This window comes from Schistocerca americana, chromosome 7 (assembly GCF_021461395.2).
Source record: "Schistocerca americana isolate TAMUIC-IGC-003095 chromosome 7, iqSchAmer2.1, whole genome shotgun sequence".
Classification (NCBI taxonomy): Eukaryota; Metazoa; Arthropoda; class Insecta; order Orthoptera; family Acrididae; genus Schistocerca; species Schistocerca americana.
The window spans coordinates 271,059,778-271,087,555 of record NC_060125.1 but is presented as its reverse complement, the minus strand read 5'-3'; the positions used below and the strand labels follow the sequence as shown (position 1 = coordinate 271,087,555).

Sequence of the window (27,778 nt, the reverse complement as noted above, 5' to 3'; positions counted from 1 at the left end):
GTTCCAGACTGAAGCGTTAGAACCGCTGGGCAACACCGGCCGGCTGGGAGATGCTACGAGAGAGGTGGTGTTCATCACGGGGAGGTATACTTCTGAAATTCCAATAGCGTACGATTCTAGAAGAATCGTGCAAGAGATTAACTCCTCCCAAACGCATTGCGCGTAACGATCATTACAAGAAAATCATACAAATTAGAACTCATATGACAGTTTATCATCGGTAGTAATTTCGACATATCATTCATGAAGGGAACGAATTCGATTCTAACCAGAGTGTGTGAAAGAACTTGCCCTCTTCTATCGGTAGTGTACAGTAGTTCTTTGTGGGAACGAAGTGGTTCTAATGGTTGGAGTAAACCACAGGTCATTCCCATTCCCAAAAAGGCTCGTCGAACAGACACACAAAACTGTAGGTCCATATTTCTGACTTGAATCAATTGTACAGTTTTGCAACATGTTTGATGTTCACATACTGTGACATATCTGGAGGCCGAAAATCTCTTCTGTAGGAACCACCATGGCTTCTGATAACAACTGTCGCGTGAAACCCAACTCACTCTGTTTGTCCACGAGGCCCAGAAAGCACTAGGTACAGGCATCCAGGTAGACGCCGTGTCCCGTAATTTCCGGAATCCTTTCCATATCGTTACATACTGCCGCCTAACGAACAAACTACTAGCGTACGGAATATCAGATCAACTGCGTGAATGGACTGATGAGTTACCAGCAAAGAGAACACAGAATGTCTTTCCGAACAGAAGTAATAGTAATTTTGAGCATGCGTCACTGGAGTGGTATAGGACTGTTACTTTTCACAGCATGTATTAATGACTTAGCAGATAACGTCGAAAGTTCCATGAGGCTTTTCACGGATGATGCTGTTGCATGTAAAGAAATCGTGACTAGGAAATTGTAGCGAAATTCAGAGGATCGATGCTTGGTGCAGGAGGTGGCAACTGTCAACACAACCAAATACAACGCATTGCGAACAAATAGACAGAAGGACCCTTTATCACACAATTGCCGAACAATCACTGGAAGCAGTTACTTCCATAAAACGTCTATGAGTCTGTGTACCGAGTGATCTGAAGCACAGCGCCAACAAAAAATTAATCGCGAGTAAGCCAGATACCAAACTAAGATTCATTGGAATAGTCCTCCGGAAACGTCACCCATCAACAAAGAAAGTAGCTTACAAAACAGTCCTGCGACCAATACTTAAACATTGCCTGTCTGTATGGGATCCATGCCATGCCCGCACTGACAGAGAAAATAGAGCAGATCCACATCAGCACGTTTCGTTAGCAGCACGTTTCGTTACAGGTTCATATATTAAGCACGAAGGAGTCACAGAGATGAGCAACCAACTCCAGTGGCATACTCTGCAAGAGAGACGTCCAGCATCACGATGTCGTTTATTGTTAAAGTTCCAGGGGTGTACTTTCCTAGAAGCGTCAACGAATACAATACTTCCTCCTGCGTATATCTCGAGAAAAGGCCATGAAGATACAATAAGAGAGATGCGAACCCACCAGGGTTCTTACAGACAATCGTTCTTCTCCGGAACAATTAGCGACTGGAACAAGAAGTGACAGAAGCACATAAAGTACCCTCCGTCATACAACGCAAACTGGCTTGCAGAATGTAGGTTTCTTCAGAGCATAGCTGCAGAGTTTCGGTGCACGTTGGTATATACCGTTGGAACACATCGGGAGTTGGACGAGGCGATACATCTCGCATGTCATCTAGGCTCGTTTCAGGTAGGTGACGGAGGTACTGCGACATAAAAACATTTGAGTACAAGCAGTTAAATGTACTGCCTGATAGACCTGCCGTGTTCTCTCGCTGGAGAATCATACTGGATTTGTACCACAGTCCATTGTCGTGTTTGTATTTCCAATGATACCGGTTTAGTTCATGGTCTCAGCATTTTCAGATTTTTAAAACAAATAAAAGAAATCAGAAGTGGGATCCTGACTAAATAATCTCAAACACGCATACCATAAACGTAATAGTTACTGCGATACCATCTGTAGCAGCAGAGTAGCGAGCAAAATGTTTGTTCTGTGCAGAGTACCGAATTTATATACATTATGGAAATAAGATCACTATCACCAAGGGATAAAACAGCCAACGCCCACTCTGGAAGAAGAGTATTTCGTATAATGGCCCATAAATGAAAATAAACTTCCTCAGTGACATAGCAACAAGAAAAGGATAATTTTACACTGATTCATTGATTACAATAAGAAATTAAAACAATAATAAAGAATAAAAAAGCAATTCTTATGAAAAATTTGTTTTATAAAATTAACAACGAACAATGTTAATACGCACTAACGCATACACACACACACACACACACACACACACAGGGAATGCCTGCCTAGCGCTCATAGCGTAGCGGTCAGTGGAGCTGAGGGGAGAGGAGAAAGGGGAAATGGAAGACAGCTACCGGAAGCCGCTCGAGCAAGAGAGTCGCTTTGCCACACGCCAAGCAGTGTGATAACAATACTACTATTGTTAAGTTAGATTAATGGACCACTCTTTGAATATTATGACCTGTACGCATTTGTAGAAAAATAGAAAAAGTGGAGAACTGCCTTACTTTTCTATAGTTCTATGCCCATGCAAAGTGCTTAATAAACCGTCACACTGTTACGAGCTACAGAAATGATCATTTGAACGTCATTATTAGATGAGCTACAAAGACGATACGAATGTAGCCACAACTGAAGGCGACCATTTGGGGAAAATCTGAGTTGAGCGTAAGTAGCTTAGTGACAAAATCTTTTATAGTTTACATCACTAATTATTTAAAGTCTTAAATGTCTTAATGCAAACAGACTATCATTTGATAGCAGATGTTATAAAACAAAAATTAACGCTATGGAACGATCAGCTTCAACTTCGTACCCGGGAATATTTTTAAGAACCCAAGGCGGTCATTTGTTGGCCAGACATGAATGATTACGTTTCTGTAGTTGAAACATTTCTTCATGACCTCTTAAAGAGATTCCAAGACTTTACTCGGCTGAAGACTGTTTTCCTTTGTCAGATCAACGATGTGAGAATGGGAGTAGAGTCATTACAAGTAGCAAAATTTCCATGGCGTAAACAGATAACTGAGTTCGGTGTTATTACCTCCACAAAAGTTCTTGATATGGGTGAATCTAGCGGGGAGAGAATTTCCTGCGGAACTACGTCTCCGAAAAGAACTTGGCGATATTTTACCATACAGGAAATGTGGAATTGGGTAAGGACAGATCAGAGTTGAACGTAATGGTCCAAAGACCCCAAGGACCAGTGGCAGAAATTCTCCCCTATCCAGTAAGATGTGGTATAATGAGTAAAGGGGTACACTTAAAGACGTCATAGCTATCAATAGTTTCTCAGCATGAGAAGCTTATGCTCTTATGCCATTCGGGTACCTACAGGAGTGTCCAAAAGAAACCAATCATTTGTAAAGCCGAGAAGTGTAGACTGACGTACAGACACGCGAAGCGTAACTACTTCCAGGGAAATCAGAAGCAACGGAATGCCAGAAGAAAGTAGTGGCTATACAATCTCGTTCTCAGAAAGTGTGAGCACATTGGATCTACTCAATTTTTACACCGAGACCATCATCGAAACCATCATCGTAAATTACTATCAGGAGGGGGAAACCTAAAGGTAAATTTCGAATTACGTGATAATGTACAGACTGAAGATATATCACATGTACATATAAAGAAAAAATGGAAGATAAATATTTAAGACACAAAGGAATTCATGACATTAGCTGCCAATAGGCACTGACGAAATCAAATGAGAAAGTTGAAAACTTGGGCCGGACCGGGGTTTCCTGCTTACTAGGTAGGCACATGCGCTTGTCAGTGCGCCATCCGAACACAGTGGTCAGGACAACTGCACGGACCTCTTGCACGCCTTCCGTCATACCGAAATTCTCCTCTACACATTACTAATGCAGTGCCCCTTGCTCATTATCCCCAGTACTCGCTGCATTTCGCCGGTCCCCCTTAGAGTTCTAGAGTGTTGTGCAACCACAATGAAGCGATCATTGATCGTGTTTGCCTTAATTATGTGTGTGTTGTCCCTTCTTTCGGGCATGTCCGAAAGAAGACACCATTTTCAACATACAGCCACCATGAATCAAAACACAAAGGAATTAAGAACAGTAACTCCCTGGCGCCATTGATGAAATCGTTGATGACGAGGTTGTTGCAAACGGAGAAGAAGTTCCGACTGTGCAAGGATGGGAGGGAAACTGGGTGGCCTTCTGAAAGAAACCACCCCGGCAATCGATTCGAGAAGACTCGTGGAAGCTGCTCGAAACCTATATTTCTATAACTGCACGGTGGAATTCTCACCTTAAGAATGCGAATCAGGGGTCGTAACATCTGCAGCAATTCGCTCGTTAAAAGGTCTATGGAAAACTGTAACCCAAAGGAGCAATACATACGTTTTACATGACACAGGATTGAAGTAATTAATTTGGTAGAGTATGTAGGTGAGGATAGAAAAAAAGATTGTCGAGACCGGATCACGCACTCCTGAGGCAAATGAAGACCACTGACTACGACGAGTATAAAAACGGAACACAAACGAATCGGGAGATGTTCTAGTGACGATACGGGTCACAGATGCGGAAATCCACTGACTCAAGTGACTTATATGAAGGGCATATAGCTACGGCCCAGCGACTGAAAACGAGCAGTTGGTCGACTGTTCGCATGCTACTGTCTTGATAATCTATGGAAAGTGGTTGAAGGACAGTAAAACCACCAGTACGGAACATTTTTCGACTATGCGTCACCGCAGAACGAGTAGGTAGGAGGAATTCACGCTCTGTAGAGAAGGAAAGGTGGCGTGGCAAATCTGACGCCACAGATCTCACGCCACAGGACAGTTCTGGTGTTTTTGAGCATAGGGGTTTGGTGCAAACTGTTGAACTGGGGGTTCTGCAACAGACTGTCCCTGTGTTTTCCCATGTAGGCCCAGCAGCATCGTCATATTACGATTGTAGTGGGTACGGAATCATCGAGATTGGAGTGCTGATCAGGAGTAATGTGTCGCCTGGTAGCCTTTATTGCTACACCAGATCGATGGTGGTGCCTGGGTACGCCGTCAACAAGGCGAACGACTGCTCGAAACACGCATCACACCGCGAAGTAAGCTGGTGAATGCAGTATTGTGCCACGGGAGACATCCACCTGGTCTGCCATGTGACCTGTGATAGTAATCGAAGACAACAATATAGCCGTCGACTAGCTGTATATTACTGAAGGCCATCTGCCTCCCTTGATGTTCAGGAAAATAACCGTTCCATAGGGCCAGAACCGTGTTACATCTGTTTGAGAATCATTACAGTGAACATAAACCGATGCCTTGGCCACCAAATTAGCCTCATCTGTACCCGACGGAACAGTTCCGGTGCGCAATTTCGTGCCAACTCGGCCCCTACAATTTACTGGCGCGTAATTTAGGGCATTTGCGTTAACTGTGCGTAGACGCCTTGTGCCTCCTACGAATGCCTTGTCGAAATCATACCACGCACAGTCGCTCCTCAGTTGTTTTCCAAAGATGAACCAGCTTGCTGGGAAGTGGGTGATACTAGTGCTTTGGCTCGTCAATGTATAAATCAGATTCTTGTAAGATGGTGATTAGACGATATGAAAAATGTTACAGAACAGAAGTAAATAAACACTGACATCCGAAATTTGTTAGAAAAGAAGAAAGAAGCTCTAATACAATGTTCTAAACGATCAGGTGTATCATACGGGTTGATTCCTTGTAGATGTTACAAACTTTCTTGGAAGATGGAGAAGGGTAAATGAACCAGTGTGAGGCAGGGACCCTATTCTGGAAAAGACCGAGCAGAAAGGTATAAGCGAAAGTTGATTCATGTTCCCTTTGCAAATCCGCGCAATGCTCAAACTGAGGGTCCCGCCTAACGAATCCTGATGATGAGATACAGAATTCCCGATCAGTACTCCCCTGTTGGACTTGTAACAGCGCACGTCACTTGATGTTGGAGAGACCGATAATCATTTACCGGTACAAATTTTGCAAGGTGCTACATTTACAACAGATGCTCAAAATAGTGTGCCGCCGCATCAGTGCAAGCATGGTATCGTCGCAGAAAGTGTTCTTGTACCAGTTCTAATATCCCCGATGTAGTGTGAGTCTCAGACAGCGAGAATTCTTGACAGGAGATCTATTTTAGTCACTTTAGGCCTCTCGTACCCGATACTTTTTACATGGATCCACAACAAAAAATCCTTTTCAGTAAAATCAGTTTAACGGTTTGGCCACGAAACATGACCTCCACTGCCTACCCACTTTTCAGGGAATGTCGGATAAAGGTGTTCTTCAGTCCGAAGTGAAGTGGAGCTCCATCACATTTGGGACCATATACTTTGACAAATAGCAAGTGGGATATGTTCCAGGAACCTCTTTAGCATGATACTGATGAACACTTTGTTCACTGGAGCATTAAAGGTGGGAGGACGGAGAAACGGGTCTAGTATATAATCATTGACAGTCCCTGCTCAAACGTTGACTGATGATCTGTGTTTATGGTGGAGGAGGAAGAGAAGATTAGTTTCCAACATCTTGTCGACAACGTGGTTATTAGAGGCGGAAGACAAGGTCGGATTAGGAAGAGATGGAGAAGGAAAACTGCGTGCCCTTTAGAAACCCTCCTACCATTTGTCTTAAGCGATTTCGGGAAATCACAGAAAACCTGAATCAGGATGGTCGGACGTGGGTTTGAACTGTCGTCCTCCTGAATGCGAGTCCAGTGTGCTGACCACTGCGCTACGCCGCTCGGTCTGTTGGTTGCTCTTCACAATTGTCGCGAGGGGATTCTCATCGACTACATGACTATTGTATTTAGCATTCCACCTCTGATAAAACCGGTTCGGAACGTGATCACGGAATCACCCTGTTTATCGCAGATGCTCCCAAAATCGACTTTGACTCTGTAATCAGATACACTTACACGAGTGGTGTCACTTCGAATAAAACCCTTTTGGCTGTTCGGCCGAACAATTTTCAAAAATTAAGACCGACTTACAACGAATGTTTCGACCAGTTTGGTAGCCGTCCTCGTTTGGGAGAAAGAAAAACTGCTCGAACAGAGAAGGTTCACAGCTTATAAGGTCGAATAGTCGGTTTTATAGTTTTTTTAATGTTGTATATTACGCGTCCTAACACCCAAATAACCTTCATCTGACATAGATATTTTTCGCTTTGTATAGACGTAAACGTTACGATATTGGATGGTAAATTAGTAAATGTACCAACACATGGCAATACAAGCAGTCATGTTGAGCAAACGTTGCTCCTGTCTGTGTTTACAATCCTCTATTATGTAACACTATGGCAGTGACTTGTTTTATGAGATATGGTGAAATAATCGACCTTACACTACGTTGTACTAAGCTCATAGAAAGCCGCAGGGTTTTATCGATAGGTAAATGTGTTTGTGTTTTGTCTGTATTATTTGTTTTAACACATAAAAATATCATAATTACTCACGTGAATCCCGAGTTAAATTCCAGGTTGTCCATGAGACCATAAGCCGTGTATCCGATAATCGGAACACCGTCGATGTTTATCGCCTCCAGCACAGCTCCGAGGTATCCCTAGTTATAATACAGCATACTGCAGGTAGAGAAATGAATTTCGGAAGATGAAAATGGCTGCTACATTACTGTAGAAATTTCTGCTTACATTGAAGTATTCGATGCGGTCTGTGTCGTTTCGTCCTCCGGAATTGTAGAGACCGTTCTCTGTTATAATTATTGGATATCCTGGGTATTCGTTGGCGATCCAGTTCAGCTGACTCCGAAACCCCCAAGGAAGGTGCTGAAAGGTAAGATACGTATTACAGACATTATTTCTGTTCCTACCTGCTTCTTCAAGATGGACGCGCAGGTATAAAATGAAGTTTTTTGGCAGTTTTATCTCTTCATTAGTTACAACCCGGGATTACCCAGTTACTTACATACAATTATTCATATCTTCTATTCGAAATTACAAGATCCAGTCACATTAATGTGACAACTAGATATGTTCGACGTCAACGTGCAGGAGGCAGCATTAGGGTCTAACGGTGGGGTCTATAAAGCGTGTCGGGGAACGCGGAAAACAGTGCAGTCCTTGCCATAATGCGGAAATAGAGTCATCATTGTTATCCGCATTCGAAACGGGCGTGATAAATGCCCTACGGGACGAGGTGGGAAGCGTTTCCGGAACGGCTAAGTTTATAAACTGTTCCTGTGCCGCTGTGGTTAAGGTATATCGCATTTGGTAAAAGGCCGTGGAAATATATATGAAAGAACGGGCATGATACTGTTGAGCAACGGGTGAATTACGGAGCACCAACAGTGCCTCCTGAACGAACGTTCAGTGAAACTTGCGGCGTATGTGCCTCTGCAGCAGGCGCCAGTTTCATGCACCCGTGCTGATTAGTCTTCATTTGGGACGAAGGCAACCGAACGACCACTGATTGCCGACAGGTATCCTTTTCAGATGAATCACCTTTTAGGGTCCATTGGATATATGACCGTAGGTGCGTACGTCCCTGCAAAAAACGTCTAGATCGGAGAGGGAGTGTTATTGTCTGAGAAATGTTTTCGTGGCATTCTCTGGGTCATCTCGTCATTTTGGACCACACAATGCATCTACACAAGTATACGTTTATCCTTTGGGACATAACCACCCTTACATACGACTTTTTATTTTCCTCGTAACAATGACGTTTACCAGCAGGACAATACAACGTGCCACACAGTCCGTAGTGAGCGTGTGTGGGTTGGAGAGCACGCAGCCCGTTGCACAGTGACCAATGTTTGTCGGTAGCGCTGGGCGAATTCATTCCTTTGCTCAGAAGGTGAGGCCAAAATAGTTTGCCATCTCTCGGCTGGTCGGCAGCACGCTGCGGTGACAGAACCGAAACCCATGCCCCCCACGCCCCACAGTCTTTCTCAAACGATTTTTACAGAAACTATGTTGTTGTTGTTGTGGTCTTCAGCCCTGACACTGGTTTGATGCAGGTCTCCGTGCTAATCTATCCTGTGCAAGCACCTTCATCTCCCAGTACCTACTGCTACCTACATCCTTCTGAATCTGCTTAGTGTATTCATCTCTTGGTCTCCCTCTACGATTTTTACCCTCCACGCTGCCCTCCAATGCTAAATTTGTGATCCCCTGATGCCTCAAGACATGTCCTACCAACCGATCCCTTCTTCTAGTCAAGTTGTGTCACAAAATTCTCTTCTCCCCAATCTTATTCAGTACCTCCTCATTAGTTACGTGATCTACCCACCTAATCTTTAACATTCTTCTGTAGCACCACATTTCGAAAGCTTCTCTTCTCTTCTTGTCCAAACTATTTATTGTCCATGTTTCACTTACATACATGGCTACACTCCATACAGCCGGCCGAAGTGGCCGTGCGGTTAAAGGCGCTGCAGTCTGGAACCGACAGACCGCTACGGTCGCAGGTTCGAATCCTGCCTCGGGCATGGATGTTTGTGATGTCCTTAGGTTAGTTAGGTTTAACTAGTTCTAAGTTCTAGGGGACTAATGACCTCAGCAGTTGAGTCCCATAGTGCTCAGAGCCATTGGAACACTCCATACAAATACTTTCAGAAACGACTTCCTGACACTTAAACCTATACTCGATGTTAACAAATTTCTCTTCTTCAGAAACGCTTTCCTTGCCATTGCCAGTCTACATCTTATATCCTCTCTACTTCGACCATCATCAGTTATTTTGCTCCCCAAATAGCAAGACTCCTTTACTACTTCAAGTGTCTCATTTCCTAATCTAATTCCCTCAGCATCACCCGACTTAATTCGACTACATTCCATTATCCTCGTTTTACATTTGTTGATGTTCATCTTATATCCTCCTTTGAAGACACTATCCATTCCGTTCAACTGCTCTTCCAAGTCCTTTGCAGTCTCTGACAGAGTTACAATGTCATCGGCGAACCTCAAAGTTTTTACTTCTTCTCCATGAATTTTAATACCTACTCCGAATTTTTCTTTTGTTTCCTTTACTGCTTGCTCAATATACAGATTGAATAACATCGGGGAGAGCCTACAACCCTGTCTCACTCCTTTCTAAACCACTGCTTCCCTTTCATGCCCCTCGACTCTTATAACTGCCATCTGGTTTCTGTACAAATTGTAAATAGCCTTTCGCTCCCTGTATTTTACCCCTGCCACCTTCAGAATTTGAAAGGGAGTATTCCAGTTGACGTTGTCAAAAGCTTTCTCTAAGTCTACAAATGGCTAGAAACGTAGGTTTGCCTTTTCTTAATCTTTCTTCTAAGATAAGTCGTAAGGTTAGTATTGCCTCACGTGTTCCAACATTTCTACGGAATCCAAACTGATCTTCCCGAGGTCCGCTTCTACCAGTTTTTCCAGTCGTCTGTAAAGAATTCGCGTTAGTATTTTGCAGCTGTGACTTATTAACTGATAGTTCGGTAATTTTCACATCTGTCAACACCTGCTTTCTTTGGGATTGGAATTATATATTCTTCTTGAAGTCTGTGGGTATTTCGCCTGTCTCATACATCTTGCTCACCAGATGGTAAAGTTTTGTCACGACTGGCTCTCCCAAGGCCGTCAGTAGTTCTAATGGAATGTTGTCTACTCCCAGGGCCTTGTTTGGACTCAGGTCTTTCAGTGCTCTGTCAAACTCTTCACGCAGTATCATATCTCCCATTTCATCTTCATCTACATTCTCTTCCATTTCCATAATATTGTCCTGAAGTACATCGCCCTTGTATAGACCCTCTATATACTCCTTCCACCTTTCTGCTTTTTCCTCTTTGCTTAGAACTGGGTTTCCATCTGAGCTCTTGATATTCATACAAGTGGCTCTCTTTTCTCCAAAGGTCTCTTTCATTTTCCTGTAGGCTGTATCTATCTTACCCGTAGTGACACAAGCCTCTACACCCTTACATTTGTCCTCTAGCCATGCCTGCTTAGCAATTTTGCACTTCCTGTCGAACTCATTTTTGAGACGTTGTATTTCTTTTTGCCTGCTTCATTTACTGCATTTTTATATTTTCTCCTTTCATCAATTAAATTCAATATTTCTTCTGTTACCCAAGGATTTCTACTAGCCCTCGTCTTTTTACCTAGTTGATCCCCTGCTGCCTTCACTACTTCATCCCTTAGAGCTACCCATACGTCTCCTACTGTATTTCTTTCCCCCATTCCTGTCAATTGTTCCCTTATGCTGTCCCTGAAACGCTCTACAACCTCTGGTTTAGTCAGTTTATCCAGGTGCTATCTCCTTAAATTCTCACCTTTTTGCTATTTCTTCAGTTTTAATCTACAGTTCAAAACCAATAGATTGTGGTCAGAGTCCACATCTGCCCCTGGAAATGTCCTACAATTTAAAACCTGGTTTCTAAACCTCTGTCTTACCATTATATAATATATCTGATACCTTTTAGTATCTCCAGGATTCTTCCATGTATACAACCTTCTTTTATGATTCTTGAAGCAAGTGTTAGATATGATTAAGCTGTGCTCTGTGCAAAATTCTACCAGAGGGCTTCCTCTTTCATTTCTTAGCCCCAATCCATATTCACCTACTATGTTTCCTTCTCTCCCTTTTCCTACTGTCGAATTCCAGTCTCCTCTGTCTATTAAATTTTCGCCTCCCTTCACTACCTGGATAATTTCTTTTATCTCATCATACATTTCATCAATTTCTTCGTCATCTGCAGAGCTAGTTGACATATAAACTTGTACTACTGTAGTAGGCATGGGCTTCGTGTCTATCTTGGCCACTATAATACGTTCACTATGCTGTTTGTAGTAGCTTACCCGCACTCCTACTTTTTCATTCATTATTACACCTACTCCTGCATTACCCCTATTTGATTTTCTATTTATAACCCTGTATTCACCTGACCAGAAGTCTTGTTCCTCCTGCCACCGAACTTCACTAATTCCCACTATATCCAACTTTATCCTATCCATTTCCCTTTTTAAATTTTCTAACCTACCTGCCTGATTAAGGGATCTGACATTCCACGTTCCGATCCGTAGAATGCCACCTTTCTTTCTCCTAATAACGATGTCCTCTTGAGTAGTCCCCGCCCGGAGATCCGAATGGGGGACTATTTTACCTCCGGAATATTTTACCCAAGAGAACGCCATCATCATTTAACCATACAGTAAAGCTGCATGCCCGAAGGGAAAAGTTACGGCTGTAGTTTCCCCTTGCTCTCAGCCGTTGGCAGTACCACAACAGCAAGGCCATTTTGGTTAGTGTTACTAGGCCAGATCAGTCAATCATCCAGACTGTTGTCCCTGCAACTACTTAAAAGACTGCTGCCTCTCTTCAGGAACCACACGCTTGTCTGTCCTCTCAACAGATACCCCTCCGTTGTGGTTGCACCTACGGTACGGCTATCTGTATCGTTGAGGCACGCAAGCCTCCCCACAAACGGCAACGTCCATGGTTCATGGGGGGAAACTATACGGCGAAAAAAAGTCAATTTTGCCTTACTTTTAACTTTGTATGTCAGCGTTATGATGATCTGCCAATCATTTCAGTAATATTCACAGCTAAGCGAATATTTGCACTTAAATAGAACACTGCGCAAAATTTGAAAAAGATTACAATGAAAAATAGGGCTGGCTATGATTTATCATTTGGTGCATATTACATAATATGTTGCTGCGTATGAAATTTAGCTAACATACTGAATTTTTCTTAAGAGTCGGCGGGAGATCTGTACCTGTCACCAGTCTTGAATGACTTGATGTCATGTAGCACACTCATTTGCGATCGCGCGTGTCACTGATAAAGCCAGAATGAAATCTCTACAACACTTCTCATATTCCAAAAACGATTTGACATCTCAAAATCAGGTTTTGGTAGATGATAACATGCAAAGAAGAGAGTATTTTACCATAGGGTTGCATAAAATTTCATCATTTACAGTGTTATTCTATTGACTATAGACTTTTTCGATGGCAGAATGTAATTTTTAAGGCCATCGATTGCTGGTGAAACGAGAAATGCTGTAGGTTTTGGAACAATGTAATTGAAGACTTTACACGTTTATTTTTATACTGAGGACGTGCTTTTTCATAGGCTATACACCTAACTCTGCTTCAGTTCCTCACTTAATAAAATTAATAAACCACTGCACATTTTAGTGGGGTGACACTGTGTAAACTCCGCTGTGTTTTGACAAAAGAAGCAAATTTTACCATGGAAAAAAGGCAAATGCAGGATTTACTCGAAATTCGCCATTCATAATGTTGCTCTGTAAGTTACAAATGGTTATCAAGCCATGCAAAAATAAAACTCTGCTTTTCTTGGATTTTCATTGTAGTTCTTCCTAGGTAGTAACCAAAGCAGAGGTAACAGTAGATGTTTTTGAATGGTCACCATGCAATTGGAGGGATCTACTTAATATATTTTTAGAAAAAAATGGGCTCTGTAATCTTCAATTTAGAATGGACCCATTACCGCTTGTCATTTTCCCTATAGCACCTGCCGAAAAGCTCCAACACTACTGCCCTCAACAGGCGTGTCCTTCCGACTGTGCATCTACCGGCCACCAAGAGGGCGAAAAGCGTGGAGTACCTTGGAGAATGGATCTCGGGTGACCTCAGTAAAACGGTATATCTCGATCAAAGGAAAAGTCAAACTGGGTAGGGCACATTATAATACCAAGAATACCGCAAATCGTCAACCAGTGAATATCAAACTAAGCCAGAACAACAGAGTAGCCAGACCCGCCACGTCTCTAGACAGTAGAGTGCTGTTCTTACTCATTAAGACCCCAGTAACACTCCTAGAACTATGAGAAGGAAAATTCCTTCGAAAGATAGTACGACCACGGATCCTACCAGATGGGAGATCTAATTGTGACCTCTGTAAGCAGTAAGAAAACAGCGTCGGTGCCATCAGAAGAAGACGAATAGCTTTCTAAGATAACCTGTACAGAATGGGCCACCATATACTGTACTACAAGGTTTTCAAAGTAGCCAACAAGGAAAAGCCACTGGATACTTGTGGATCAAAACAACACAGAAAGCTGAAAGAATGCAGAGTCTCGCGGCAGTAATAATAAATGGTTCTCGGGTTTCCAGCAGCGCCAAGTGACTAAAATTACACAAGATTTCGGCCACGCACTCCGTGGCCATTGTAAAGTGGTATGACTGCCAGTTGGCTGCTGGTGCGCCCTCACATTCTCCAGATTCCGGCTATGACGTCACTGGTGCTCGCGGCATCCTCATATAGGGGCATACGCTGACTCGGCGTGTGATGTGCCCGTTTTGCCATAGCTATCGCTGGATCCTACACCGCGCTGATCTGCAGACCACGGTCTCTGTTTGGGGTGTTACCGGTAACTTTTATTTCGATGGCTTCTTTAATTACACAGTCCGAGAAGTTGCTAATGCGAGCCGCGATGGAAGTTTCGTCAAATTTTATCATCACCCAGTACAGAAGCGCACTGTGTGGTGCATCATGTAATAATGGCAGACGCTGATAAGTGGCCCCATGAGCTGAACAACCTACGCAAGGTTTTCAGCAACAACCCCTGTAACGTTCATCAAGTAAACGAGGTTATTTCAAGCAAAAATCAGAATGAGCAGCCTAAGATACTTACTATCTGGCCTTCCTCTGACTTCATATCAGGTACGATAAGGCGGCTGTTGAAAAGACACAAGATCAACTGTATCTTCAGTCCTCGGACAAAAGTCCGTCAATTTCTGAGACAGTTTAAAGACACAGCAAGTCTTAGAACACGTGGGGTCTACAAGATACCCTGCGAGTGTGGCCAATCTTACATCGGACAAACTGTACGCACTGTGGAACAACAAAGGAAGGAGGATGAGAGTTTCTGTCGCCTGTGTTACGTCGAGAAATCCTTTTTAGTTGAGCATGACTAAAAAACGGCCACCGGGTAAAATTTGACGAAACCTCTCGGCTTGCACTAACGGGTTCTGGGACACTGAAATTGAAGAAACCATCGAAATAAAAATAACAGAAAACATCGTAAATAGAGAAGGTGTCCAGCAGATGAGTGCGGCGTGGGGTCCAGCGATAGCGCTGTCAAAACGGGTACATCGAACGCCGAGTCAAAGTGAGGGCACCATTGTCGTTACAGCCGGTAGTTAGTATACGTAAGGGCGTACTAGTCGCTCAATAGCAGTCATAACACTTGACGATGGCCAAAGCGAGCTTCGTCTAAAGCTCGTGTAATTTTAATTACTTGATGCGGCTGGAAACCTGAGAACTTTTTATGCAATAGGGAGAGGTGTTGCAGAATTTTTTAATGTGCAAGACATAATAAACAACAGGCGCGACTACCATTTAACTGTAGAAACCAGAGCATTCCTAATACCTCGTACTAGCCAGAAGTTCTCCGAAGAACGCAAGATACAGCTGAGCAGGAAGGTAAAGGAATACTGGGCTAACGGAAAAGTTTAAGGTAATAACAAGAAAATAGCTACTTAGCTTCACCACGAAGACCAGAAGTCTCAGACGACAACAGAAAAGCTAAAACACAAGCACCATGGACAGATGGCAGGAACGTGTTGAAATAACTAATGCTACATTTTTAATTTGGTACTCTGTTGGTGACTGAGGGCTGTTTACTATTATGTAGCTTTCAATAAAATCCCATTATGAAAGGATTCTGCCATCCGTAGCTCTCGGGGAAAGAAACATATAGTGTAGTTATGAATTTTTCTGTAATGAAAATGATAAGTCGGTATTACGCAGGTTAGAAAATCGGAACTGGAATTTTTATCGCTGCTAAGAAGTCGCCATTCGCCTTCGAAAATGTTAAAAGTACTCCATATCCCCAGGTCTCTTCTCCTCCAACCCTAGAAAATGTCGTATGGGGGCCGTTGAAAGAGGTTACCTACCTGCAACAATAATAGTTGAAGGGATGGAGGCTGTATTTGATTATCTGTAGACCAAAACGGAAGAACAGATTTGGTTCACACTTTTAGTGGGCGTGATAAAACATGCTCCGTTTTCGGTCAAGGGAAAGTGAAGTTTCGCAACATTATGGAGAAAATAATACCTAAAACCAACACATGGCACGTTCAGGAAACAAGACGCTACCAGCGAAGAAGTGATAACATCTGGAGAACAGTTTACTATCCCATTGTACAGTGAAGGTGCCAGTAGTTCCCAGATGACGATTTGCAGTGACAGCTACTAGCTAAATCTGAATGTTGCAAGGTTACAACCAGTAGAAGATGATGAGAAACAGCATTATCTACGTTGTTACCAGCAAATCAAAAGCTGGATTGGAACTTGGAAACTTCCTGAGAAGTGGGGCTCACGGGAGCCACGGTCCGAGGCTTGTTGTAGCGAGGCAAGATCCAGCACCTGACTCAGTCCTTTACGATGTTTCGTGCTCATGTGAGCTGAGATGTGGCGGAGCGTGGTCCTGAAGGAAAGCAGATTTGAAATATTCGTCCACTGGCAGTAGCTACAGGGTAGTCAACTGTTACAACGTACCAGAATTTTTATATGACGAAAGTGAAGGAGAATTATATTTTATGGAAATTGTTGAGGAAACAGAAGACGAAATTAACAAAATGGAAGAGGCTGTCTCAGTGTTCCTAGGAATCATCTCTCTGCAGATGAAGTAATTGTTATCAGAAACTGATATGTTCATTTCCAGTTTGGAATATGATACTAATACGTTTGTACTTTATAAGCAGAAACGGCAGTGGCAGTACTCAGAAACAACGTATCTCTCCATTTTGAACAAAATTTGAAAACTGATATTCTTTGACGAACTGCAGGGCCATTGGTGTTGAGTGCCGAAACAAGTTGTAGTAGTGGAATTTGTAGAGAACCTTGTGCTCGCTTAAAAAGGGCGTAGACGTCAAAACGCTCGGAGCACGAGAAACTGAGATTTCTAGAAAAAAGCTGAAAGAAGTCCGATATGTTTCTTGCCTTGATAAAGTTTAGGCAACACAAATTTTATTGGAAAGTCTTGGATTTTAGTTTTACCAACGACATGCCTCAGTTAAAGGAAAAAACTGTCACCCCCAACTTTTGGAAGATGTATGTGCTATTTGACATCAGGAAGTGCAAGAACTTCAGTACCCTATCCATGAGTGAAAAATGGTGTTCGGTGAAAGCTCGCTTTGTTAATTCAGAATTTCAATGAGGTGTGCTTCTAGTAGTTATGGATCTTTAGTTCCTCCAGAGGGTTCGGTAGGCGGCCCCTTGCCGCAGTATGTACAAGACTGATATTGTTATCCATGTAGGTTACAGTATACATGTGTTCAGTAACGTGCAGTCCAGACGCAGTTCTGTCCTGCGAATGTGCCTGTTCCCTAACTCCAACATTACACTATCTAACCGTCTTTCCAATACAAAACTATATTTGTTACCTATCTTGTGTCTAAGCCGAATTTTCATTGTATTATTTATTTGAAAAGCGTATTTGACACTTGTGTTTTGAAGCGGTTTCTCTAGCTGTTAAGACTCTCTTCCATAGTATGTCATCCGGGCAAAATTTTTCTTACTTTGCATACCTCTTGTGCTTTTAAATGAATGTGTACCCGCTTTCCACGTCTATTTCTTTTAGATTTTATTGGCCATCTAATGGCAAGCAAGTAAGTCGATGTGGCATTGCAGTAAAAAATTCTCCGTTATGGAGCTGTGAGTGATAGGATTTGACATGAATAATATTGTATGTACCCTTTCGTCCAAGTTCTGAACTTACCTGTATTGTTTGTTTTAGTGATCGTCAGATGCAAATAGTTAATAGGGTTACTTCCCTTTATTTCGGTGGTAAGATAAATTTTTGTTGTTTATACGACACAGCCGACGTGCGAAAACAGCGATATCGTTTGCGCTACCTTTTGGCATAACCATGATATTGTCTACATAACGTTTATAGTGAATGACGTGATGTTTGCGGTTTGAGAATTAACCTAAAAAAATTGTTGGCAAGACATTAATAAATATATCAGCCTATGTTCGATCTAAGCTGTCTCCCTTGGAAGGCCTTGTTTTTGACAACATATTGTGTTATTAAAAGTAGTTGAAGGAGAGAAAGAGTTCAAGCTCGACTATTTCTGCTTTGATAATTTTCCAGTGACACATCAGATTATCAAACATTCGATCGTGTTTACCGTCAAGGTGATCATGTCACTCCTCATCAATTTATGAACATTTGCCTGCCTCAAATGTTTTTCCACTAAACTTACCTCGCCAGAAGTTGTAATTACAGCCATGTCACGTTTTTTGGAAGGTGAATCGCCTGTGATTCCCGGCGTCACGAAAGTCGTTGAGTAGTGGTTTATTGAAAAGAAGTCTGCTGACCCTGCAACAAGGTATAATCCCTCTATTTCAGTCACCTGGTAAATCGAATCGACAGCGTTAACATTAAGAACAAAGTTCTGCTGCTTTGTTCGCATTTCTCTCATGTAATGTATTGTTCCACCGTGCAGAAACGACGCTGCGGAAACCGAATACGAATAATGATTCACATGCATGTTTGTTATAAAGACAGATGCACTCGGAAGGGACCAATGACGTGTTAAAGATTTTAGTCGGTGCTTGAGGTCAACTCGGAGAGCGTGACTGGTACTTCACTACGTGCTAACAAAATGGGGATAAAATAACACTGTGTCTTAATGCTTTATACTAGTGACACAGCTGTGTTACAAGAAACGCTTGCTGAAGGACATACATAGAGTGCTAAGGAACACTACTATTGCAAATGTCGATAGTTTCGTGTTACAACATGGTTTAAAAATTTGGTGTGCAGAGTGGATTTCCAATGGTTCAGTTCAACCAGGACTTTTTTCCCCTTGGAATCGCATTACTTCAGTTTCTGGACAGCCATTGCTTTTGGTTCTAAAGATAGGAGTCATGTTTCAAGTAGCGTGTGTTTCTACAATGCTACTATTGCAATGTTTAACATCGGAGATGGTCTTCCACTTCGTTGCAAAGCACTGTTTGTATAGTTTGTTTCCATTTTTCACGGTGAAAGGTGGAAAGTTATTTTGTTGTTCTGAACCAACAGATGTGCAGCGGAAACGATGCAACAGTTTACATCGAAGGAGTCTTGGGCGAGGTTTTGAGAAATCCTGTCTACGTAACTTGCTTGGTCCTGCAGGACTAATGATAGAACGGGCTTTGCTTTGTGTGCAGAGTATTGTCAACGTAGTATAAAATGTGTTCGATTTCTACCTGTTGCTACTTGTGACAAACAAGCACCTTCCAAATTGTTACCTTATACGTCAGTGTTTAATTTTCCTTTGACCATAACTCGTGGTCAGAGGAAATACAACACTGTCGCCACTTACATCTGATGTAAGGGAAACATCAAGTACCGATGATTACCTTCGGCTCAAAACAGTTTTGTATTCCTCCCAAGAGCATGTGCTTCACGTTTCCCTTAGGGCATTATCCGCTTTGCCGCCACTGTTGTCATTGCTACTACTGCTAAACTGCTTGTTAAATGGAGAAGAAAAGAGGCAAACGAAACACCTCTGCTAGGCTGTGCGGTTGAGTGTTTGCAGTTTTGTACACAAAAAATTTTTCCTAAAATTAGTTCTTAGATGTTGATCCTTTCTTCTCTTCCTGTGTCAGTTGCTACAGCAGAAAGATCTTTCTCGACATTCAAACTCATTAATTGGTTGCGAAACTGTTATAGGCAATGCCGCTTAAGAAGGCTTGCTTTGTTGTGTGTCCATAGATGAATCATTATTACCAAAGAAAAACTATAGACTTTGTATATTGAGAAGGGCGGAAAGAATAGAAAACTATGTTCTCTGTAAGTACAGATAACATTTAACATAGTGACAGTTGTTCTTCAGTGATGTAAAACGATAGAGTAATTAGCAATCACACAGATTACAGTTTTGTATAAAACTTGAAAAAAGTGTGAATCAGATGCTAATAGGCATAAAGCATGCCAAATATACACTGTATGTATAGAGCAGTAGGACGAAAAATATAAGCATGATTATAGTTTGTAAAATGATCTTCTTTGCCAGATTTGAATTATTCAGTGTATCAAAGAAACTCACTATTACATTCAAAATTATGGCATTATGTACCTGCAAGTAAGGTTTGAGCTACTGTAACGTTGTAATATCATTGTCACTATTCACATTGTATTTCTTTGGACGTATTAGTCTTAAATACATAGTTTTGATGATATAATAAATATGAATTTTGCATTTTTATTCCCACTATGTTTGTTTAAAAACGAGTATCATTGTGAATTGTACTTATTGTATTGAAAATAATAATTAGAGAAACATATTTCAGTATCTATTGAAGACCTCGCAATTTATATTTGGCAAAAATATAACCATGAAGAAATTAATAATTTCAGTTTCAAAAGTATTTCATTGTAATTTTAGTTTATTTGTTCTTAATTTACTTATCAACTCTATCCCAACAAAAGAATTATGAGCTAGTTACGTTGTGTTAACAGTCATATAAAAGACGTTACCTAGAAAAAGTTTGTGAATACTACACATTTCAAGAAATTTAAAATATTTTTGTCGAAAATAAAACACATTTTTGATACTGTTTGGTATTTTAAGTATCAAAACAGTTTAAAACAGTTTTTGAAGGTTTCCTTCTTAACTTTCAAGAGGAAGATTCCTGGGTCTTCTTTCTCACCTAAGCAACCTCCCTCAACTACAAAACTTCATTACTCCACTCCTGATTCCTGCTTTTACAGGGATGTGAAAATAAATTATAGTGATAGTAGTTTTATTAACCCGTAGATCTCATTTTCTGGGACATTTTACGTGTCTTGGTATTAAAATTTAAGAGCAACAAAATATTACATAATGCATCTCTACGGGCATTTACATACTTACAGTCTGGTGTGACAAGGATCGGACAGGTAGTCGGTCGTTCCCTTCTAGCAGATACCACCCTGGCATTTGTGTGAAGTAATTTCGGCAAACCACGGAAAACCTAAATCAGGGTGACCGGATAAAGACTGGAACCTCCAACTTCCCGAATGCAAGGACAGGCTGTTTAAAACAGTGCTACCTCATTCTGTTTGTCCTTTGTACAGAATACCGTATTACAAAGGAGTTACTTAATAATGTAAAAGGCTCTTACTACACTAGTCATTCATTTCCCACTCTCAGCCACTGCTCCCACACATTGTCTCATAATGTAGCACTACACACACTACCAGCTGGTGTCATTACCATAGCGACTATGTTTGGTTTCACATTTGGAACACAGCAGCTGCCCATTCCCTAGTCTGCAAAACTCACGCAGAATCCCCCTATTTCGACTGAGATATTGAGTTCAGAAAGAGGAAGCCGGCCAGTGTGGCCGTGCGGTTCTAAGCGCTTCAGTTTGGAACCGCGTGACCGCTACGGTCGCAGGTTCGAATCCTGCCTCGGGCATGGATGTGTGTGATGTCCTTAGGTTAGTTAGGTTTAAGTAGTTCTAGGTTCTAGGGGACTGATGACCTCAGATGTTAAGTCCCATAGTGCTCAGAGCCATTTTTTTGCTCTTTAATAGTGGGAAGCTGTGACAGTGCTACACACAACAACAAGGGGTGCAAGCCCCCTCCATGAAAATCACGACCACACCATAACACCACATTTTTTCAGAAAGAGGATAAGATGTTAGTATTCTATATGGCATAGCTTTGGGAGTAATTTTTTTTTTTTCAGGAAAAGAGCAGAAAGAAACATAATGTGAAAGTATTGTCGGAAAAGACGTACAGGATGTTCCGAAACTATTCGATCCAAATGACACAGGGGTATAGAATATCAAAACAAATATATTTAGTTGTGGCACATATGGTCCCCGACGGTAATTGCTGATGGCAGGGACGCTTTACACAGAAGGTAATTTAGCATGATAAATGCTGCACTGGTATTCACGGGAACTGCTCCAGTGCGCGACCATTGGCCTGTACGCATGCAGGACATCGTCGGACCATTGGTGGTCGTGACCATTCGAAGATTCCAGGCATGTCTGTAATGGCACCAACAGCGACGGCAATTCTAGCGACGAGGTCTTCTGATTCCACAACGTTTTCATACGTCAGCTGCTTCATAAAACCCCAAGAGATGTGTGAGAGCACGCCTCATAGATTTGTGAGGTAAGGAGAGAAGTCTTGACTGTCAGTATACATTCCCAGTTAACGACACCGACACAGCAGATTACATCAGCACCACTAACAAAATATTTCCTGCCATTAGAAGTTGACTTCAGCGACCACATGTCGCTTATCGAAATTTTATTTATTTAATCGTGTCAGAAGCATCGTATCTCAAGACATTATGTCGCTCAACTGTGATGCTTCTGGTGTGAGAGAATCTGCAGGCTTAGAGCCGTTGGCCAAGGGACGCCAGAATGTCTTATTAATGACACGTCCTTCGCGGAGGCTTCTCTTGTGTCCCCCTCATCGAAATGTGTTTTGATGTAGTCTATCTCAGGTACTAATTTAAACGAATTGTTTAGGGGCATTTTGTATGGCCGGCCGGCGGACCGAGCGGTTCTAGGCGCTTCAGTCCGGAACCGCGTGACTGCTACGGTCGCAGGTTAGAATCCTGCCTCTGGCATGGATGTGTGTGATGTCCTATGACACTTTTTCATGAGGGGTTTTAAGGGATTGGGAGGACTTTTTAGTACCCGCTGTTATAAATTTATTTGTGTGAGATGTTGATAATGACAGGAAATGATATTGAGAATTTAGAGAATTTTGGATTTTCATCGGTTTCTCTGTACACTTAATCCCTTTCTTGATTACCTGGTTCTCTTGAAAATCTTGTCTTTCGATTATTGAAAAATGCCTTTTGTATTCCTACAATTTAGGGAATTCTTACAAAACCATTTTTATTGTTTGTCAGAAATGGTCTGATAGCCCAAGATATTTTATAGCTACCTCACTACGTTTTCCTGTCCATATCTGTCGCCACATGGTTGATGCAGTTATTGGTAATCCTTGTTGACCAACGATGGCAATCATAATGATAATTGTGACTATGCCACTAGTTTCATGTATGTTATATATGTTTATATCTGAACATGCAGTTTAGTTGGCTTTTGTAATTGAGACTTTATCTGGAATTTCTGTTAGTTTATTGAAAATAGTTTCCATTCCGGTTCCGGGTGATTGATACAAACACTAAATAATTAATTTCTTGCTTCCATGTGGAACGCCACATTAATCTGCCTCAGGGCACATAAACTGGTGGCCGATCACGACGCCTGAACAGGTCGATGAGCTATAAGGATGCTGTCGTGATGACGACACATAATTTCAAGGATGGGGGACATGGGCATATGGCAAGACATTGAAATGGAATGTTAACAAGGACCAAGGGAGAGTGTCTCGCAGAAATACTGTCTACGAATGTGCAGTTAATCGGAGGGAAGTCTAAATCTAACTTATTAACCTAGACTACGACCACTCACAAGTTCACTTATAACCTGCTGTAGTTTGGGGATTCTCATCGGCATATACCTACCTACTGCGACTACTGAGCATACAGCATCCGGTGAAACAACCTTCATCCGAGATAAGAACAAAAACAGGGAAGTGAAAGTCCACCGCATTGTCTCGTAGGACCCATGGGCTCTACACGACGAGATGTTCGATCGCTGTACATAAATGTGGTATTTTTCTGAGGTTGATAGAATTTTGCTGTCATTCACGCATTACTTGTCTCGCAGTGCTGAGGGCAATTTCCATTTTTTGTGCAACTGATAGTGTTGATTCGTTTCCTCAACCACATGAACGATTTTTGTTTCTTTCGAATCCATAATCCTTACATTTCCTCATCATCTGACAGTATGGCTGCACAGTCAGATTAAAACAGAACAGATGAAAAGGTGTGGCATAATATTTTTTATCGCGTATTCGGGGTCGAATAAAGTTTTAATTATCATGTTAAACTATGGAACTGTCAAATTAATTTTGAACTTGAACGTAATCCTTATTGCTCAGTGTCACTTTAACATAAATCTCGTTCGTGGGTAAGATAACATCAGGACCACTCTCAGTGAACGAAAAGAGGCCCTCACGGCTTCTGTAATAATTCTAATAGATGTACGTGCCCTTATCAACAAACGACATGCGTTTTTTCTACCCTTTTCTGGAGCCCGAGGAGATTGTTTAACTTACAAAATCAACATATGGTAAATGCTTAGCCGTCGTTGCAAATTTTATCACCTTTTCCTAGAAGAGATAAAGCTGATAGGTCCAAAGCGTTCTCTGTGAAGCCGATCACAGAACGGCAAGATGTTATATTAAGCTCCAACACACGAAGACGTTCGAACTTAGACCAGTGCCGGCAGTTGCAGAAGGAAATTCCCAGTCAGACTTCGTCCAAGAAGCAAAGACCAGATAATTGTTGCGTTGCCAGATTGTATAACCCACCTGAGAATTAGTGCTATCCACAACTTTAGAACAACATTATGATGTCAACACAGTAACATAAACGAAAGAACACTTTGCAATATGAGTCTATGACAGCCAAGTCTTCTGCAAGTAACAATACATTTCCTTCTTGTAGAAGTTTCTTCCGGCATGTAAAACGTTCGAACAACTTACTGCAATGCTCCCGGGTGTCATCTTTGAAAAGCGCCGACATTTCTTCGGGTGCACGCACTGTCATTTTCAAGGCACAAATGTAACATGAGAAAAAGCAAGTTTTTATCTTTAGTATGATAGTTGTCACCATCCAACTCATCGTGAAGTGCTACTTCATTTCTTGGTTATATGGTCGACATTGTTATCAGATGCTGAAAGTTTGTCTGGTGAATTACCTCAACTCGGAGTAGCCTTTCGCCAGAACCGTCGTAGATCACTCAACTGTCAATCGAATGGGTGACGAAATGAACGAAGTGGCAGCAATGGCTATGACCATTTTGTCCTACGTTGGTACTATTACTCACAAGATTGGATATATACGGCAAAAACATTTTGCTTTTTGACCAGCATCTAAGATTAGAGCCTTTTAAAATCTCTAAAGGATGAGCTTGGCTTGTGTAATGCGGGTGTCTACCGTACCTCTTGCCGGTGTGGTACGTCCTATATTGGTCAGACCATTAGGATATCGGAGGATTCTTGTGCTGAGCATATGTGTCACATATGCTTCCAATAGCCGAAAAAAGGTGCTGTAGATGGAGATTGCCTTGATACCGGTATTCCTATGGAATACAACATTACGGAGATTCTGCCATGCAGTTCCAGCTATTGGAATAGAGTTATTAAGGAAACAGTTGAGACTGAATTATCAAGACATTTTTTTGAGTCAGTGGTCTTCTGACTGGATTGATGCCGCCCGCCATAATTCCTTTCCTGTGTCAGCTTCTTCACTTCTTCATCTCTGAGTAGCACTTGTAATCTACGTCCTTAGTTAATTGCTGGGTGTATTCTAATCTCTGTCTTCCTGTATGCTTTTGACCCTCCACATCTTTCTCTAGTACCATTTAAATCATTCTCTTACGTCTTAACAGATGTCCTATCGTCCTGTCCCTTCTTCTTGTCAGTGTTTTCCACATATTGCTTCCCTCTTCGATTCTGCGAAGAATCACCTTATTCCTTACCTTATCAGTCAACCTAATTTTAAACATTCGTCTGTAACATCTCATCTCAAACGTTTCTTTTCTCTTCTGGTTTTCCCACAGTCCATGTTTCCCATCCATATAAGGCTGTGCTTCGAAGGTACGTTCTCAGAAATTTCTTCCTCAAATTAAGGACTATTATCTGATACCAGCAGACTTCTCTCGACCAGGAATACCCTATCTGCCAGCGCTAGTCAGCGTTCTATGTCCTCCTTGCTCCGTCCACTATGGTACATCTTGCTGCCTATTACCAGAATTACTTCATGTCGTCTATTTTGTGAATCCCACCTCCAATGTTAATTTTCTCGCCGTTCTCATTTCTGCTATCATTAGCTTCGTCTTTCTTCGATTTTCTCTCAGCGCATTTTCTGTACCTATTAGACGCTTCATTCCATGAAATACATCCTATAATTGGTCTTCACTTTCACTCAGGATATCAATCTTATCAGCAAATCCTTCTACTGATATCCTTTCACCTTAAATTTTAACCCACTCCTGAAACTTTCTTTTATTTCTCTCAGTGCTTCTTCGACGTACAGATAGAACAGTAAGACCGAAAGACTACATGTACCATTTTTTAAAGAAGACATTAAAATACACAGACAAACGTCCATGTTGGTACTTCACATTTGATGTTTGTTCTGTGCGCCGGTAAGGTTTCGAATCGTTCTGGCAGATGGTCGATCCGTAGCCCAGCGTCAAAATGACTTCTATACACGACTTAGATTACAAGCAGCGGGCTGTTATTGAATTCTTGTGTGCCGAATAAGAAACCGTGGTGGACATCCATAAACGTTTGCGTGCCGTGTATGGCGATGATGCCAGTTGATAGGAGTACAGTTGGTCGGTGGTTAAAGAAAGTTACAGCATCAGGAAATGCAGAAACAGAGCTCAATGATCGGCCACGCTCGGGACGACCTGTCATAGCTAGTGCTTCAGACATGCTCAATCGTGCGGATGCCATTATTCATGTCGACCGGCGCATCACAACTCTATAATTGGTTTTATAGTTGCCGTTCAGCATTTGAAGTGCGTCTGCAATGATCGAGACTCTAGGATATCCAAAAAGGTGCTCCTGATATGTTCCACGACTGCTCACAGCGGACCGCAAGATTCAAAGAACTTGTAAGTAGGCTGTTTTTGTTTTCTTCATTCTCGAGGATGTGATGCCAAGAAAGTTAACCATCAATTGAGAGGCATACGTGAAGACTGAATAAACTTCTCAAGCGTTTCCGACGTGTTCAAATGGACGAAAATCCAGCAGTAATCTTGCTCCAACACGATAAAGCACGCCCACACACGAATCTGAGAACCCGGGAACACATCGCCAAATTGGGTTGGACATCATTGCCTCATCCACCATACAGTACAGGCCTGGCATCCTCCGACTTGCAACTCGTTGGGCGGCTTAAATATTTTCTACGGGTGATCATACTTTGAGGAAGACGAAAGTGTCAGCCATGCAGTGAAAACTTGGTTCCGCCTACAGAACAAGAGCTTTTACCAGTAGGGAATACATGCTCTTCCACAACGTTGGCGTACGGCCACCGTAGAAAAATAGGACATGGACAAGACATTTTGATGTATATTGTCACCAAAGTCTGACTCTTAACAATAAATATGTTCTTAGAAAAAAATGTTTGGCTTCACTTATTGAACGACCCTCGTACTTTTCCTGTAGCTTATCCATATTCTTCCCAGAATTTCGAACATCTTGATCCATTTCACACTGTCGAACGCCTTTCCCAGGTCGACAAATCCCATGAAAGGTTTCGATTTTCCTTCAGTCTTGCTTCCATTACAGCTGTAACCTCCGAACTGCCTTTGACGTGCCTTCGCCATTCCTGAAGTCAAACTGATCGTCATGTACTACATCCTGAATTGCCTTTTCCACTCTTCTGTATACTATTCATCTCAGTAAAATGTATACATGAGCTGTTAAGCTGACTGAGACATAATTCTCGCATTTTTCGTCTTTTGCTGTCTTCGGAATTGTGTGGATGACGTTTTTCCGAAGGTCTTGTGGTATATCGCCAGTCTCATACAGTCTACACATGAACGTGAACAGTCGTTTTGTTGCCACTTGCCCAAATGATGTTAGGAACTGAGATGGAATATATATATCCTTTATTATTTATCTGACTTAAGTCGTCAAAAGTTCTTTTACACTCC

General features: G+C 41.9%; 1 protein-coding gene across 1 annotated transcript in view; it reads right to left on the bottom strand.

The window, feature by feature from the left end:
• Window positions 1-27,778, bottom strand: part of LOC124622477 (myrosinase 1-like) — a 59,203-nt gene that overhangs the window by 7,955 nt on the left and 23,470 nt on the right. The window contains exons 8-10 of the mRNA XM_047148185.1: window positions 18,244-18,359; window positions 7,738-7,872; window positions 7,543-7,649 (exon numbers count right to left, since the gene is read on the bottom strand). Of these exons, the coding sequence (XP_047004141.1) occupies window positions 7,543-7,649; window positions 7,738-7,872; window positions 18,244-18,359 (358 nt within the window). The remainder of the gene's footprint in view (window positions 1-7,542; window positions 7,650-7,737; window positions 7,873-18,243; window positions 18,360-27,778) is intronic.